Here is a 15,879-nt window from a genome sequence, read left to right on the forward strand (position 1 = left end):
TAAAGATAAAACAGTACGTCATTTAACATCCCGACATCACAACATATCCACAACACAACATGTAAAATACCCCCATACAATTTTGAACATTTTATTTAACTAGGCAAGTCGGTACCAGAACAAATTCTTATTTACAATGACAGCCTAACCCGGAAGAAGCTGGGCCAATAGTGCGCCACCCTATGGAACTCCCAATTACGTCTGGTTGTGATACAGCCTGGAATCGAACCAGGGTCTGTAAGTGACACCTCAAGTTCTGAGATGCAGTGCCTTAGACAGCTGCACCACTCGGGAGCCATCTCCGGATCCTTCTCTTAATTGCCTATAACCACAAAAAATAATAATAGCCTATAATCGTGGGTCAATTTAGTTGAGAGCGTCCGTTTCTATGGCGATTTAAAGGTGAAGTCTCAGAAATACGCAATGGAAACAGGAACAGATTGTCTTTGAGGAGGGTGGATATTGAAATTCAGGCAGGTTACCTTAGCTTTTTTGGGGGCACAAGGACTATGGTGGTCTGCTTGAAACATGTAGGTATTACAGACTCGGTCAGGGAGAGGTTGAAAATGTCAATTAAGACACTTGCCAGTTGGTCCGCGCATGCTCTGAGTAAACGTCCTGGTAATGTCTGGCCCTGCGTCCTCGTGAATGTTGACCTGTTTAAAGGTCTTACACACAGTCGTCCGGAACAGCTGGTGCTCTCATGCATGCTTCAGTGTTGCTTGCCTCGGCGAACGTAAAAGGCATTTTGCCCGTCTGGTAGGCACTGGGCAGCTCACGTCTGGGTTTCCATTTGTCGTCCGTAATAGTTTGCCGCCACATCCGATGAGCGCCAGAGCCCGTGTCGGCTTCATAACAAACACTTGTGAGGCAGAGAAACAACAAGGTCTGTGAGCCCTTTCCAAAGGCCATGCAATATGATTGACTGAAATGCATCATTTGAGACTTGCCAACATTCATGCAGACTCCTACATAAGTCTGCACTCCAACATATAGACCTCAGGGATAATTAGCAACATGGTATCATTTGGAAATGCCTAACTTTATTTCTGTAAGCTCAGGTTGACTTCCCCAGGGATTGGCCCACAAACAAATGTCTCCTTTTCTGAATCTGTGCCCGTAGGTCCATTTCTTCCCCCAGCGTCTCTGCGTCTTTTGGTTCCTCCGCTGCGGCTGGTGTCTGCAGCTCTATGGCAGGTTGTTCAGCGGAGAGACGTCATGGACTACGGCTTGGTGGAGGAGTTTGTCGTCACTGTGTTGGACGTAGTCCCAGATCTGATGAGTTACAGAGAGAAAGTCCAACTCATCATGGGTCATGGGTCTGATGGGTGGAGCACTGATGGGTGAGAGATGGGGCTGATGGGTGGAGAGGGTGAAGGAGAGATGGGGCTGATGGGTGGAGAGGGTGAAGGAGAGATGGGGCTGATGGGTGGAGAGGATGGGGCTGATGGGTGAAGGAGAGATGGGGCTGATGGGTGGAGGAGAGATGGGGCTGAAGGAGAGATGGGGCTGATGGGTGGAGAGGATGAAGGAGAGATGGGGCTGATGGGTGAAGGAGAGATGGGGCTGATGGGTGGAGAGGGTGAAGGAGAGATGGGGCTGATGGGTGGAGAGATGGGGCTGATGGGTGGAGAGGGTGAAGGAGAGATGGGGCTGATGGGTGGAGGAGAGATGGGGCTGATGGGTGAAGGAGAGATGGGGCTGATGGGTGGAGAGGATGAAGGAGAGATGGGGCTGATGGGTGAAGGAGAGATGGGGCTGATGGGTGGAGAGGGTGGAGGAGAGATGGGGCTGATGGGTGGAGAGGGTGAAGGAGAGATGGAGCTGATGGGTGGAGAGGGTGAGGAGAGATGGGGCTGATGTTTGGGGCTGATGGGTGGAGAGGGTGGAGGAGAGATGGGGCTGATGGGTGGAGAGGGTGAAGGAGAGACAAGACTTCAGGAGAACCCCTTGTTTCAACACCGGGGGGGTGATGTCATTAGTTGTTTGTTTGGTTATAATCAAGGGGTTCTCCTGAGTCTCATCTCCCCTTCACCCTATGAAGTAATTAGTTTGAGAACTAGGCTATACCACATTGCATTGCTATAGAAATGGATATAGTCCCGTGAAAAAGTATTCTCCCAACGTCTCCGTTTCCATAGACACGCTACCTATAACACCGTCTCCGTTTCCATAGACACGCTGCCTACAACACCGTCTCCGTTTCCATAGACACGCTGCCTACAACACCGTCTCCGTTTCCATAGACACGCTGCCTACAACACCGTCTCCGTTTCCATAGACACGCTGCCTACAACACCGTCTCCGTTTCCATAGACACGCTGCCTACAACACCGTCTCCGTTTCCATAGACACGCTGCCTACAACACCGTCTCCGTTTCCATAGACACGCTGCCTACAACACCGTCTCCGTTTCCATAGACACGCTGCCTACAACAGCGTCTCCGTTTCCATAGACACGCTGCCTACAACACCGTCTCCGTTTCCATAGACACGCTGCCTACAACACCGTCTCCGTTTCCATAGACACGCTGCCTACAACACCGTCTCCGTTTCCATAGACACGCTGCCTACAACACCGTCTCCGTTTCCATAGACACGCTGCCTACAACACCGTCTCCGTTTCCATAGACACGCTGCCTACAACACCGTCTCCGTTTCCATAGACACGCTGCCTACAACACCGTCTCCGTTTCCATAGACACGCTGCCTACAACACCGTCTCCGTTTCCATAGACACGCTGCCTACAACACCGTCTCCGTTTCCATAGACACGCTGCCTACAACACCGTCTCCGTTTCCATAGACACGCTGCCTACAACACCGTCTCCGTTTCCATAGACACGCTGCCTACAACACCGTCTCCGTTTCCATAGACACGCTGCCTACAACACCGTCTCCGTTTCCATAGACACGCTGCCTACAACAGCGTGCTAAAACGTCTCCGTGGGAAAAAGGCTCATCTCAGCTGCAGTCAATACACTGGTTTTGTTTGCTGGAATTCTTTAAAAAAATGTTATCTGAACTTTTATTCCCATCAGCTGGTTCTGAAGTTGTTGTTCTCAGAACACCTCGCGGACTCTGACACCATCCAGTCACACCTGAATAGGATGAAAACCTGTAGCATCACTCATAGGGACAACCAGGTGAGTGTCACTCAGAACACCTCGCGGACTCTGACACCATCCAGTCACACCTGAATAGGATGAAAACCTGTAGCATCACTCATAGGGACAACCAGGTGAGTGTCACTCAATGACATTGTAACTCTGCTGGTATTACTTGTAGTGGTTGATACCAAACCATAGCGACAGAAACACGGCTCACCTTTGTATCGGTGTCATAATGGCTTCTGGGACAGCATGGCCAGCGCCATTGAGGGATGTCTCCATTTTAAATAAGTCCATTTTCTTCTTAGTGTAAACCTAATATTGGTGATGTACCGCCCCCTGTAGTGCTGGGGTCTTGAACCGAATCTAGTGTGTCATTCATTTAGTTTGGCCACTAGATGGCGGTCCTATAACAAAGCCATTTAAAAACAATAGCACTCTTTATGAAAAAGAAGACATTCGCTCTGATCATTGGCTGATCGCTCCCAACCCATAGGAATCCCCACCCAGTTGACTACTTTAAAATGGTGGAAGCCTTCAATGTCATTATCCATGCTAAGATGGGTTATATCCATCCAGAGAGGGACGTCAACGGCATTCACCTAGCCAGGCAAGGTGTTCTAGATGCTGGCTCTTTTGATTTATTCACTCTGCTATCCATACTTCCTGTTTGTCACTGTGCTATCCATACTTCCTGTTAGTCACTGTGCTATCCATACTTCCTGTTATTCACTGTGCTATCCATACTTCCTGTTAGTCACTGTGCTGTCAATACTTCCTGTTATTCACTGTGCTGTCCATACTTCCTGTTATTCACTGTGCTGTCCATACTTCCTGTTATTAACTATGCTGTCCATACTTCCTGTTATTCACTGTGCTGTCCATACTTCCTGTTATTCACTCTGCTGTCCATACTTCCTGTTATTCACTCTGCTGTCCATACTTCCTGTTATTCACTGTGCTGTCCATACTTCCTGTTATTCACTCTGCTATCCATACTTCCTGTTAGTCACTGTGCTATCCATACTTCCTGTTATTCACTGTGCTGTCCATACTTCCTGTTATTCACTGTGCTATCCATACTTCCTGTTAGTCACTGTGCTATCCATACTTCCTGTTATTCACTGTGCTATCCATACTTCCTGTTAGTCACTGTGCTATCCATACTTCCTGTTATTCACTGTGCTCTCCATACTTCCTGTTAGTCACTGTGCTATCCATACTTCCTGTTAGTCACTGTGCTGTCCATACTTCATGTTAGTCACTGTGCTGTCCATACTTCCTGTTATTCACTGTGCTGTCCATACTTCCTGTTATTAACTGTGCTCTCCATACTTCCTGTTATTAACTGTGCTCTCCATACTTCCTGTTATTAACTGTGCTCTCCATACTTCCTGTTATTAACTGTGCTCTCCATACTTCCTGTTATTAACTGTGCTCTCCATACTTCCTGTTATTCACTGTGCTCTCCATACTTCCTGTTATTAACTGTGCTCTCCATACTTCCTGTTATTAACTGTGCTCTCCATACTTCCTGTTATTAACTGTGCTCTCCATACTTCCTGTTATTCACTGTGCTCTCCATACTTCCTGTTATTAACTGTGCTGTCCATACTTCCTGTTATTCACTGTGCTGTCCATACTTCCTGTAGATTTGTGATCCTGAGGTGGAGGCATCAGAATCCAACTTCCTGAAGCTGATTAAAACTGCTGGAAGACCCAGTTGAGAGGGAACGCTTCTTTCAGGTCAGTGACTAAGTAGCTGATTCTGTTGATGATGATGATGGTGGTGATGGTGGTGAGGAGGATAATAACTCCAAGGTGTTGAATGCTTTGTCAAGGTAATTTAAATGCTTAGATTTTTTTATTAACACTGTCCTATTCTCTACTTCTTTGGTTGTTTCTTCACTGTTTTTCCAGAGGAATTCCTGTTCAAAGTATCACTCCGCACTGCATCTCTGGTGTGGGAGTTCCTCTCCAGACTGGAGAAGCTCTTCCAATACTTCCAGGTATTAACTATCTTCATCAGACCCAGAGGCTTCATCAGGGTGATACCAAACATTTACACAAATGCAAAAATATCCATTCATTGGATGAATAGATGATTCTTTTTTATTTGATGATGATGATTTAACCAGGCAAGTCAGTTAATAACAAATTCTTATTTTCAATGACGGCCTAGGGACAGTGGGTTAACTGCCTGTTCAGGGGCAGAACACAGATGTACCATGTCAGCTCGGGGTTTGAACTTTCCGGTTACTAGAACAACGCTTAACCACTGGGCTACCCTGCCGCCCTAACTGTAACTCTATTTTATACCATTGTGCGTTTTAATATCAACCACTGCAGGAGAAGTCAGCGTTGGAAAAACACTGGCTCCCTTCATGTATTAACCACTGGTGTACTTCATCAGCCCACTTTAAATAGGCTTGACAGCTTCATCAGGCGCACTGCAGTTACCTGGTGGAAACTAGTTCCTCTTACACAAACCAGACTGGTCTAAATATGCCAAATCATTGGATTTAACTAAAAACTATTAAATGTTTTTTTCACTTCTAAAAAAAAAAAAACTTCAACTTTACCAAATAATTCTAACCACTCTATTCTGCCGCCCCTATTGTTGAATAGTGACTTTCTGTTTGAAACTATTGTAAACCACTTTCCCACTAGGCACTGCCTAGTCAGTTAAGAACAACATTCTTATTTTCAATGACGGCCTAACACGGGTTAACTACCTGTTCAGGGGCAGAACGAACCAGGTGTACCATGTCACTCGGGGTTTCGAACTTAGCTGCCTTGTCGGTTACTAGTCCAACATGTCTAACGACTAGGCTACCCTGCCGCCCCGGTGTAAGGTATATTTTATACCATTGTGCGTTTTAATATCATTCATGCATATTGTCAGCGTCCTGGAAAAACACTGTTTCTTTTCAGATGTAATAACGTGGTGTACTTCAGCAGCCACACTTTAAATATTGTACAGCTTAATTTTGCCTTGTAGTTATTCTTTGGAACGCTACTCGCCTAACACCGTTGAAGCCATTCAAAATGTGCAGACTGGTCTGGAATAGTATGCTTAAATACACCTTTTTGAAACCATTTATACTTTAAAAACTATTAAATGATTTTTCCTTCTAAAAAAAAAAAAATACTTCATCCACTTTAATGGAATTTCTTCCAACATTCTAACGCTTCTATTGTTGAATAGTGACTTTCTGTTCACTGTAAACATTGTCCAAACCACTTTCCCAACAACTTAGACGAAAACTTAAGAGCATACAACATCGTAAGGCTGTTTTATACTTGGCCTAACGACGTGTTTGTAGACTCGACATTTCATTTTATACTCCGGTGGATTTGACTGTCTGTCGACCGTAGCTGCGACTGTCGGTTTCCATGTTCATGTTGCAGACGTAAAACTGAACTTGACCCCCGTTTTCAGAGTCCGTTGTCATGGTTACCGGAAACGAGAGAGGGAGGGACGCGTTCTAAAAGATCTTTAAGTAGAATGCCCGGCTTTTATTTCGTCACATTATTTAGATCTTGTTGTAATTTATCTTCCTGTAATGATGGATACAAATGAGCTGAAGTGAAGACGTTGTCAGCTATATGCTCTGGTCATTATTTTAACTGGCTAGGCAGCTAGCTAACAAGCTAGAAACAAACCAAACATTGTTTAGGAAGTTGAGGTTATGATATTATAGAACTGGATCTAGAAGTTGAGGTTATGATATTATAGAACTGGATCTAGAAGTTGAGGTTATGATATTATAGAACTGGATCTAGAAGTTGAGGTTATGATATTATAGAACTGGATCTAGAAGTTGAGGTTATGATATTATAGAACTGGATCTAGAAGTTGAGGTTATGATATTATAGAACTGGATCTAGAAGTTGAGGTTATGATATTATAGAACTGGATCTAGAAGTTGAGGTTATGATATTATAGAACTGGATCTAGAAGTTGAGGTTATGATATTATAGAACTGGATCTAGAAGTTGAGGTTATGATATTATAGAACTGGATCTAGAAGTTGAGGTTATGATATTATAGAACTGGATCTAGAAGTTGAGGTTATGATATTATAGAACTGGATCTAGAAGTTGAGGTTATGATATTATAGAACTGGATCTAGAAGTTGAGGTTATGATATTATAGAACTGGATCTAGAAGTTGAGGTTATGATATTATAGAACTGGATCTAGAAGTTGAGGTTATGATATTATAGAACTGGATCTAGAAGTTGAGGTTATGATATTATAGAACTGGATCTAGAAGTTGAGGTTATGATATTATAGAACTGGATCTAGAAGTTGAGGTTATGATATTATAGAACTGGATCTAGAAGTTGAGGTTATGATATTATAGAACTGGATCTGTTGTCATTGTCAAGCCCTTCTCTTTCCCTCAGACTGCATCTTGGTTTCTACAACAAGTTAGACAAAAACGTAGTGTATGAAATCCTCGTCTACTCTGCTTTTCAAATCCAAAATCACAACACTTCTTCCACTACCACGAAAATACATTCAAATAGCTCAAGCAAGTCACACAATGTTTCTTTATGGACAATTACAATCTAGTTGCTTGTATTAAAAGTTCACAAGGTAATTCGAATTCCTTTTATTAATTATACTACAGTCAGTAAACTTTTACAGGACGTGGATGGCAATAACAGCTTTTTTTATGTAAAAAAGACAAATAATAGTAAAAAAATGAACATTTTCTAGGGCAACGAGGTTATGATATTATAGAACTGGATCTGTTGCCATTCTCTTTCCCTCAGACTGCATCTTGGTTTCTACCTGACCCCTCTGTTCTGGAGGAGTGTGGGCAGTCTGTGCATCACCCTCAACCTTTGAGGACCCTTCTCCAGTACCACACCAACCTTTCTCCAATCCCACATGTTGAGGCCAATGGTAGGAGAAGAAGACTTTTTGAAAAATGAGGGAATGATATTTTTATGTTCTTTACGTTTTTTGACATTCGTGTTTTGATATTCCCTTCTCTTCTTCTCTTGTCCTCGGCTCTGTCATCTGGAGAGGACCACATCCTGTCTCCATCTCCCCGAGAGTCATCCACTGACCAAGCTGACCCAGAGATCCAATCAGAAGCCATACAGACATGTATGACCATTCAAAGCCCTGCATCATGTTGCTGTGAGTCAGAAATGACACCTTCGCTGGATTACAGGGAGAGTCAACGAGGGATGAATTTAGACCCCACTGCAAATGGCGACATTTTCCCCTCGAATGAAGAGGTGGACAAGGAAACTCTTGACGAAGAGAGTGAAATGGATCAGGTTTTTATTCTCCTTCGTGCTGACAGTGGGCCGAAAATCCAACCGGGAGCTCACCGCTTCGAAAAGGAAGCGCGGGACGTTTCTGATTGGTCTACGTCCTGTCGGCTCCGTCAGCCCACGGTGCTGCTGCACAGACTTGACATTACTGATACGCTGTCACCTGTGTCTGAGGTCTTTCCAACACCGAGCAGAGAGAGGCTTCAGATTGACAATGTGGAAACCCAAGGACGGAGAGGAGAACGGGTGGTATCACAGAGGAATGTCGAAGTCGAGCCCTCAGATAGCCGACCTCAGTATTCTCTGGTCCCTGGCCCATGCCGTACTAAGGGGCAGCCTAAAAGAAGCAAGCGTGTCAAAAAATGCTCCTTGTGTGGGAAAACTTTCAGGGAAGCAAAGGATTTGACAGCACACATAACATCTCACACTGAGCAGAGGCCTTACCAGTGTAGTAGACAAGACGTTGAACACCGTGACGACATGCAGAAGCATCGTCAGAATGTGTGTGAGGCGGCAGCTCAACCAGAAGAGGACAACACGTCTGATCAACCAGAAGAGGACAACACGTCTGATCAACCAGAAGAGGACAACACGTCTGATCAACCAGAAGAGGACAACACGTCTGATCAACCAGAAGAGGACAACACGTCTGATCAACCAGAAGAGGACAACACGTCTGATCAACCAGAAGAGGACAACACGTCTGATCAACCAGAAGAGGACAACACGTCTGCGACATCAACGGAGGATTGCACAGAGATATCTCAGCCCCAACCAGGAGCTCACCACCTCGAAAAGGAAGTGCGGGACGTTTCTAATTTGTGCAGGACATCGACATCGCCGGAGGATTGCACAGAGATATCTCAGAGCCGCGACACTTTACCCCAGAGAAGGCACATGACAATCCAACACGGTAAACCAAGACAGTCTTCCAAAGTCACCAAACGCTCCGTGTGCGACGAGACCTTCAGTAAGGCATCGCACGTGGGAAAGCACGTGAGATACACACATGGGAAGCTCCTGTGCCTCAACTGCGGGGATGTTTTTGAGAACTCCACTTTGAAGAAACACAAAAAAGTGTGTTTGAAGACGAAGAAACGTCTCTTTGCTCTCTGTGCGGAGACACCTTTGCTCTCTCTGAGCCAAACGAGCGTGAGGACGTGAACCCACAGCAACTTCCGAGGGAGGCTCTTCCAGAGGCCGGCGCTGTTTTGGCAGCAGTAGAAAATGCGACAGAGATGCCTCAGCCCTCAAACACAACACCCCAAAACCCAACCACCTCCAATGCTCTGCCCTTTCAGCTAGCTAATCATTACACAAAATGCCTTTTATGTAAAGAAGCTTTTGATAACGGAGAAGACCTGAGAAGACATCTGAGATTTCAACATGGTGTACTTCCTTACCTGTGCTTTAAATGTGGGAGAGTTTCCAAAGCACCTCTGATCAGAAGAAACACTCGGACCAGTGTTCCGGGCAAAACATTCCAGAGTCCAGGAAGTGTCCCGGTTGCAGGACGAGGACATCTCAATATAGACAACAGCAGCAGGAAATGACAAGTCAGGAAGGGAACCTTCAAAGACACCAGACAGCCTGGCCACTACATACAGGGGAAAACGAGATGGAGACCCCACAGTCCAGCAGCACAGACGTCGGCTTCTCAAATGAGTCTCGGCAACACCGGCTAAACCAATCCGTCGATCCGTCAAACTTATTTGTAAGGTGCTTTTTCGATCAGCGAACTGCTCTTACAGTAAGCAGGTCTACACCCCGAAGAGAAAACCACTGTGATGAGATGGACTTTCAGACACAGCAAGACTTTAATGAGGAAGTCAATCCAAGCCAACCTCTAAGGGAGGTTGACCCAGCAGGTGGAGGCACATCTCTGCCTTCAAGGAGGAACGGGATAGAGACTCCCCAGACCCACAGTACTGAATCCCAGAACCCAACAAGCTGCGCCGCTTCCCCCACTCTGCCCCCTGGTGTGAATTTAGATTCTAGAACATGTCACGTGTGTTCCAAGAGTTTTCGTAGGAAACAATCCCTGATTTTGCATCTGAGACGTCACGGCGAGGGAGCCATTAAGTGTCCCATATGTTCAAGGTGCTTTGGTCGCAACAGGGATTTAAAGTTTCACCTGGCCAACAAATCAGGTTGTGGGCCAACGCGGCGTAATCTTACCACCGTAATCGTTCCCACAAAAGACACGCCGGTCTTCACCTGCCCTGAATGTCTGCAACAGTTCACAAGTGAAAAGAAACTGAAATCACACATGGTATGTCACACAGGAGATGGGTTCTCCTGTAGCTTTTGTGGCAAGATGTTTGCTGGACACAACCAATTGAAGTTTCATATTCGTTGTCATAGTTACAGGCCTTATCTATGTGATACGTGTGGCAAGGACTTCCCATCTCAGAGTGCGTTGGAATCACACGAGCGTGTGCACACAGACGAGCGGGCATACTCTTGCACAGACTGTGGGAAAACCTTTAAGCGGAAGGGTACGCTGACACAACATCGACTGATTCATACGGGGGAGCGGCCATTCGCGTGTGCTCTCTGTCGAGTACGCTTTACCACCAATAAGCATCTGAAACTGCACATGATGTGTCACACGGGGGAGAGGCCTTTTAAATGTCCGGTTTGCGGGAGGGGCTTTAGACAGAAAGGCGATTTGAGACAACATCAAGCTTTGTGTTCCTAGTTGCCTTTGGGGCTCAAGAGGTTAAGATAAAATAGTTCTTATGTTCTTATTGTGTCTGTCAGTATTCCGACGTTCTAATTCCGTCTCAGAATGTTCATAACATCTTGTAAATTTGTGAATTCCAGCAATCCGACTGTGTGAAGAATCCACTTGAACGCCTCTCCAACTGGGAACTACTTGTGAAGGAAACGTATCTGTCATCTCTGAGCTTCCGGCTTCTGCCACATGCGGAACTCTGACGTCACAAAGGAAATCACCTTTGATAACAGCATTTTTTTGGCAGTTAAATGCAACAACAAAACATTATTTATGAAACCATTTAAACAAAAAAAAATCTATTAATATGTTTTTTTTTAAAATAAGTTAGTGAGCAGGTTGCTGTACATTCAGTTTGTGGTTGACACAGCTTTGCCATCCAGCCAATCGGCGTTTTCTAAATTGGTTTAAAGCATGTGAATGTACTCAACTCGTTGCGCCCAGTTTCCCATTTGTCATGAAGGCAGCATAAAGCACGCGCATGGGAAGTGGCGCAGGTGCATGCCATTACGGTTTGGAATGGAGACTTCAACTTACGATTTTAACGAGGTTATCAATTAGTCTATTAGACCAATGTCAATGGGGATGTTTCCAAATGCAATAGACCTTATACCACCCGTCGCATAAATAAGGCCAATTAAGTACGACATGAATGGTTTAAAAAAAAATCTTGCACAATTGTCCATGGCTGTCTAATTGCAACGATCCAGAACTTTCTGAGAGTTGATTAAATATTGTCGGGTTCTCTGATTGGAGGAATCACTGAAGACTGAAACGCCTATAAAATGCTGTTTTAACAGATCTCTCAGTGGGCAGATGTTCCATTGGGTACGTTGTTGGGGAGGGATGATGCACTGTCCAGTTTCAAGCACACGTGTAGAAGTCTGAATACTGCGGCTCGTGCCAGTAAACTCGTAATTCAGCCAACTCTGAAAAGAGCACTAGTCATTTTGATTTGTGATATACACTAATCAGATGTATTTTGTCGGGTAAATTAGATTCCTGTTGGGTGGTTCTTATCAACAGACTAAAACCTTTCTACATTTTCCACAACAAAAAACTGCTTCTTTGAGTTAATTTTGAATTAAGTTAATTTTGAATTCTCCATATTGAATGAGTTCATTTTGAATTCTCCCTATTGAAGGAGTTCATTTTGAATTCTCCCTATTGAATGAGGTCATTTTGAATTCTCCCTATTGAAGGAGTTCATTTTGAATTCTCCCTATTGAAGGAGGTCATTTTGAATTCTCCCTATTGAAGGAGTTCATTTTGAATTCTCCCTATTGAAGGAGTTCATTTTGAATTCTCCCTATTGAATGTCATTTTGAATTCTCCCTATTGAAGGAGTTCATTTTGAATTCTCCATATTGAAGGAGGTCATTTTGAATTCTCCATATTGAAGGAGGTCATTTTGAATTCTCCATATTGAATGAGGTCATTTTGAATTCTCCATTTTGAATGAGGTCATTTTGAATTCTCCCTTTTTGAATGAAATAATCTGTTGAAAAAGTTTTTTACATTTTTAATTACAAACTTCTTAGCTTTGTAAAACAGCCAATTGTATATGTCCTTTACAAAACTGCAACTATATGTCTACAAGAATTGTAAAACATAACAGCAACCCAACATGCATTATCCTCAATTTTGTCATCCTTCAATTTTGTACGTTACAATTTGTTCTACGATGTAATGAACGGTTAGAAACACGTCAAAACTAATCATTTTGGCCCCTCCTCTGTCTTAGTGAAAAGTTAAAGAAAAGTTAAAGACAACAGGTTCTGAATTTACATCCATTGTACAGAAATGATTATTCTGTGGAAATCATTCTTAAAGGTTTTGGTTGTTACAGGTAACTGCCAAAATAATGGAAACAAAGCAGGTGAATCTACACAGGTGTGGTTCCTGAGTTAATTAAGCAATTAACATCCCATCATGCTTAGGGTCATGTACTGGTATAAAAATGCTGGTCAGGCAATTTTTTTAGCTACCATGGCTATGCTCTCATAGGATCATAATGCCCCTCATCCACAGGGCATGAGTGGTCACAGAATGTTTTTTATTTTATTTATTTACCTTTATTTAACTAGGCAAGTCAGTTAAGAACAATTTCTTATTTTCAATTACGGCCTAGGAACAGTGGGTTCAGGGGCAGAACGACAGATTTGTACCTTGTCAGCTCTGGGATTTGAACTTGCAACCTTCCGGTTACTAGTCCAACGCGCTAACCACTAGGCTACCCTGCCGCCCCACAGAATGGTTTGATGAGCATGAAAACGATGTAAACCACATGCCATGGCCGTCTCAGTCACCAGATCTCAACCCAGGGAGATTCTGGAGCAGGGCCGGAGCCAGCGTTTTCCCACCACCATCAACAACATAACTAATTATTGAATTTCTCATGGAATAAGGGTGTCACATCCCTCCAATAGAGTTCCAGACTCTTGTATAATCTATGCCAAGGTGCATTGAAGTTGTTCTGGCTCGTGATGACCCAACACCCCAATAAGACACTTATGTTGGTGTTTCCTTTATTTTGGCAGTTACGTAAGTCAGTAGTGAGACACGGGCTGAATTAACACGATAAAGCCAACATGATTGAAAGCCACAATCATTTCTATCTTAATAATCCAATCATTTTCTGGGTAACAAATAAGTACCTTACTGTGATTGTTTTCAATTCAAATTGTCAAAAAATAAACAAAAATTGTTTCTCAGCGAACAGAGAGTCTGGGAGTGGCCTCAGTGGGGAGGTGAAAACAGAAAACCAGCTGTTATTGGCAGAGAAGTTTGGAACTCTCTTATTGGTCCATTAACTAATTTACCTTCCGGTGATGTCACCAGGCAGGGTATTTTGTATTTTATTAGGATCCCTATGAAACATGACATAATACAGATCATTAATAGACAAGAACAACTCTTCGGGTCCTGGACCCCTCTGGTCAGATCGTCCATTATTTTATTAGTTGAATCCACCAGTATTTGGACAAAACACTTGAAGCTATTTTGTTGTTGTCACAACCGCTTGTAGATCTATTTTTGTTAATGTAAAAGATCTTTCATGTGCGATAGAGAGACTCCACTGTCCTCAACGGTACTCTCGCCGGCTTTGTTCTCTGTCATGGTAGCTAGGGAAAAACTCCATCCCACCAAAACAGAGATTTCAGGCGGTCTTTTCAAACAGCCCTTACACTAAAAGGGCATTATCATAATTTTCACAATACTATTCCAACCTCATAGTGTGGAAATATATATAAAACACAGAAAAATCATGTTTTTGAACACACTGGGCCTTTAACTAATGTGAAGATAGATAGGACTGAGATTTAAAACAATGTTCTGATTGCACCTCTTTAATAAGATACTGTTCTGGTGAAGATAGAGAGGACTGGGGTAGAAGCTCTCAAAACAATGTTCTGTTTCACTGTCCTCTTGGATAGAGAGGACTGAGTAGAAGCTCTCAAAACAATCTGTTCTGTTTGGATAGAGATGACTGAGTAGGAACTGTCCTCCTTGGATAGAGAGGAGGAAAACAATGTTCTGTTTCGCTGTCCTCTTGGATAGAGAGGACTGAGAAGCTCTCAAAACAACGTTCTGTTTCGCTGTCCTCTTGGATAGAGAGACTGGGTAGAAGCTCTCAAAACAATGTTCTGTTTCGCTGTCCTCTTGGATAGAGAGGGACTGAGTAGAAGCTCAAAACAATGTTCTGTTTCGCTGTGTTCTCAAAACAACGTTCTGTTTGTTTAGTTCCAGAACCATCTTTTAATCCAGTTCTTTATTGTTCCTCCTATTCGTTTGTTTTCTGATCACATGGTTCTGGTCACATTCTTCTCTGCCGTCATTGGGTTCATCTACAGTAGCTTGGTTCCTAGTTCTGCTTTAACTACAAGAGGTTTTTTAAAAACTGAAAAGACTTACGTTAGCCTTGGACGTGGTGCGGCCAAAGCCACATTCATTCTTCGTGGTTGTGGCTAACTGTTACTACCTAAAACCAAAAGAAGGCACGCTATTCAAACTATACGTGAGCTTCTCAACAATTCCATATTGTACACTGGTAATGCAAAGACTGACCAATGTGCAAGACATTTGAAAACAGTTTAATTTTCAATTTGGCTAACACAACAATAATGGTGTCTAGTGGTTGTTCTTGTGTGGGGTATGTCTTGTTTTGCACGCTTTGTACAAAATAATAAAATGCAGTACTACAGGATATGTCTTAACGTAGCTCTTTATTAGCTATAACTGGTATCACGTATCTCCAACCAGGATCAACTGACCATGACCTAACCATCCGGTGGTCTTAACCAATCATAGCACAGTATGATACCGGTGGTAAAATGCATCCAATTACAATTCAGTATGTTTACACATGAATATTTACACCCCCTTCTTTTAAAACAAATAACATATTACTGACTTCGGCCTCAGGTTGCAGCTGCTGGTTGGTGCTGGGAAGGACTGAACGAAGTCCGTGTCTCATCAAAACAACGGTATTCAAGGAGACTGATGTAGGAGTCTCTCGTCTGCTTTTGCTTTGTCCATGAGAGATTTAGCAATCTGCACAGATTTGTCAGCAAGGCCATTACTTTGAGGGTAATTTGGGTTTGTGGTGACGTGTGTGAACTCCCGTGCTTTTGTGAAGGATTCAAACTCATTGGATTTGTAACAGGGCCCATTGTCAGATATTAACATCTCTACAATGCCATGCCTGGCAAAGGCTGCTTTCAGCTTGTGTATC

General features: G+C 43.5%; 1 protein-coding gene across 1 annotated transcript; it reads left to right on the forward strand.

The window, feature by feature from the left end:
* Window positions 1–9,821: 9,821 nt before the first annotated feature.
* LOC124025054 (zinc finger protein 2-like) lies at window positions 9,822–12,994 on the forward strand. The gene is made up of 2 exons (XM_046338734.1): window positions 9,822–11,128; window positions 11,234–12,994. Exon 1 carries the CDS (start codon window positions 9,822–9,824, stop codon window positions 11,106–11,108), a length of 1,287 nt encoding a protein of 428 aa, XP_046194690.1. The 3' UTR covers window positions 11,109–11,128; window positions 11,234–12,994.
* The last annotated feature ends 2,885 nt before the right edge of the window (window positions 12,995–15,879 follow it).

The sequence above is a fragment of the Oncorhynchus gorbuscha genome, unplaced genomic scaffold (genome assembly GCF_021184085.1).
Source record: "Oncorhynchus gorbuscha isolate QuinsamMale2020 ecotype Even-year unplaced genomic scaffold, OgorEven_v1.0 Un_scaffold_2141, whole genome shotgun sequence".
NCBI lineage: Eukaryota > Metazoa > Chordata > Actinopteri > Salmoniformes > Salmonidae > Oncorhynchus > Oncorhynchus gorbuscha.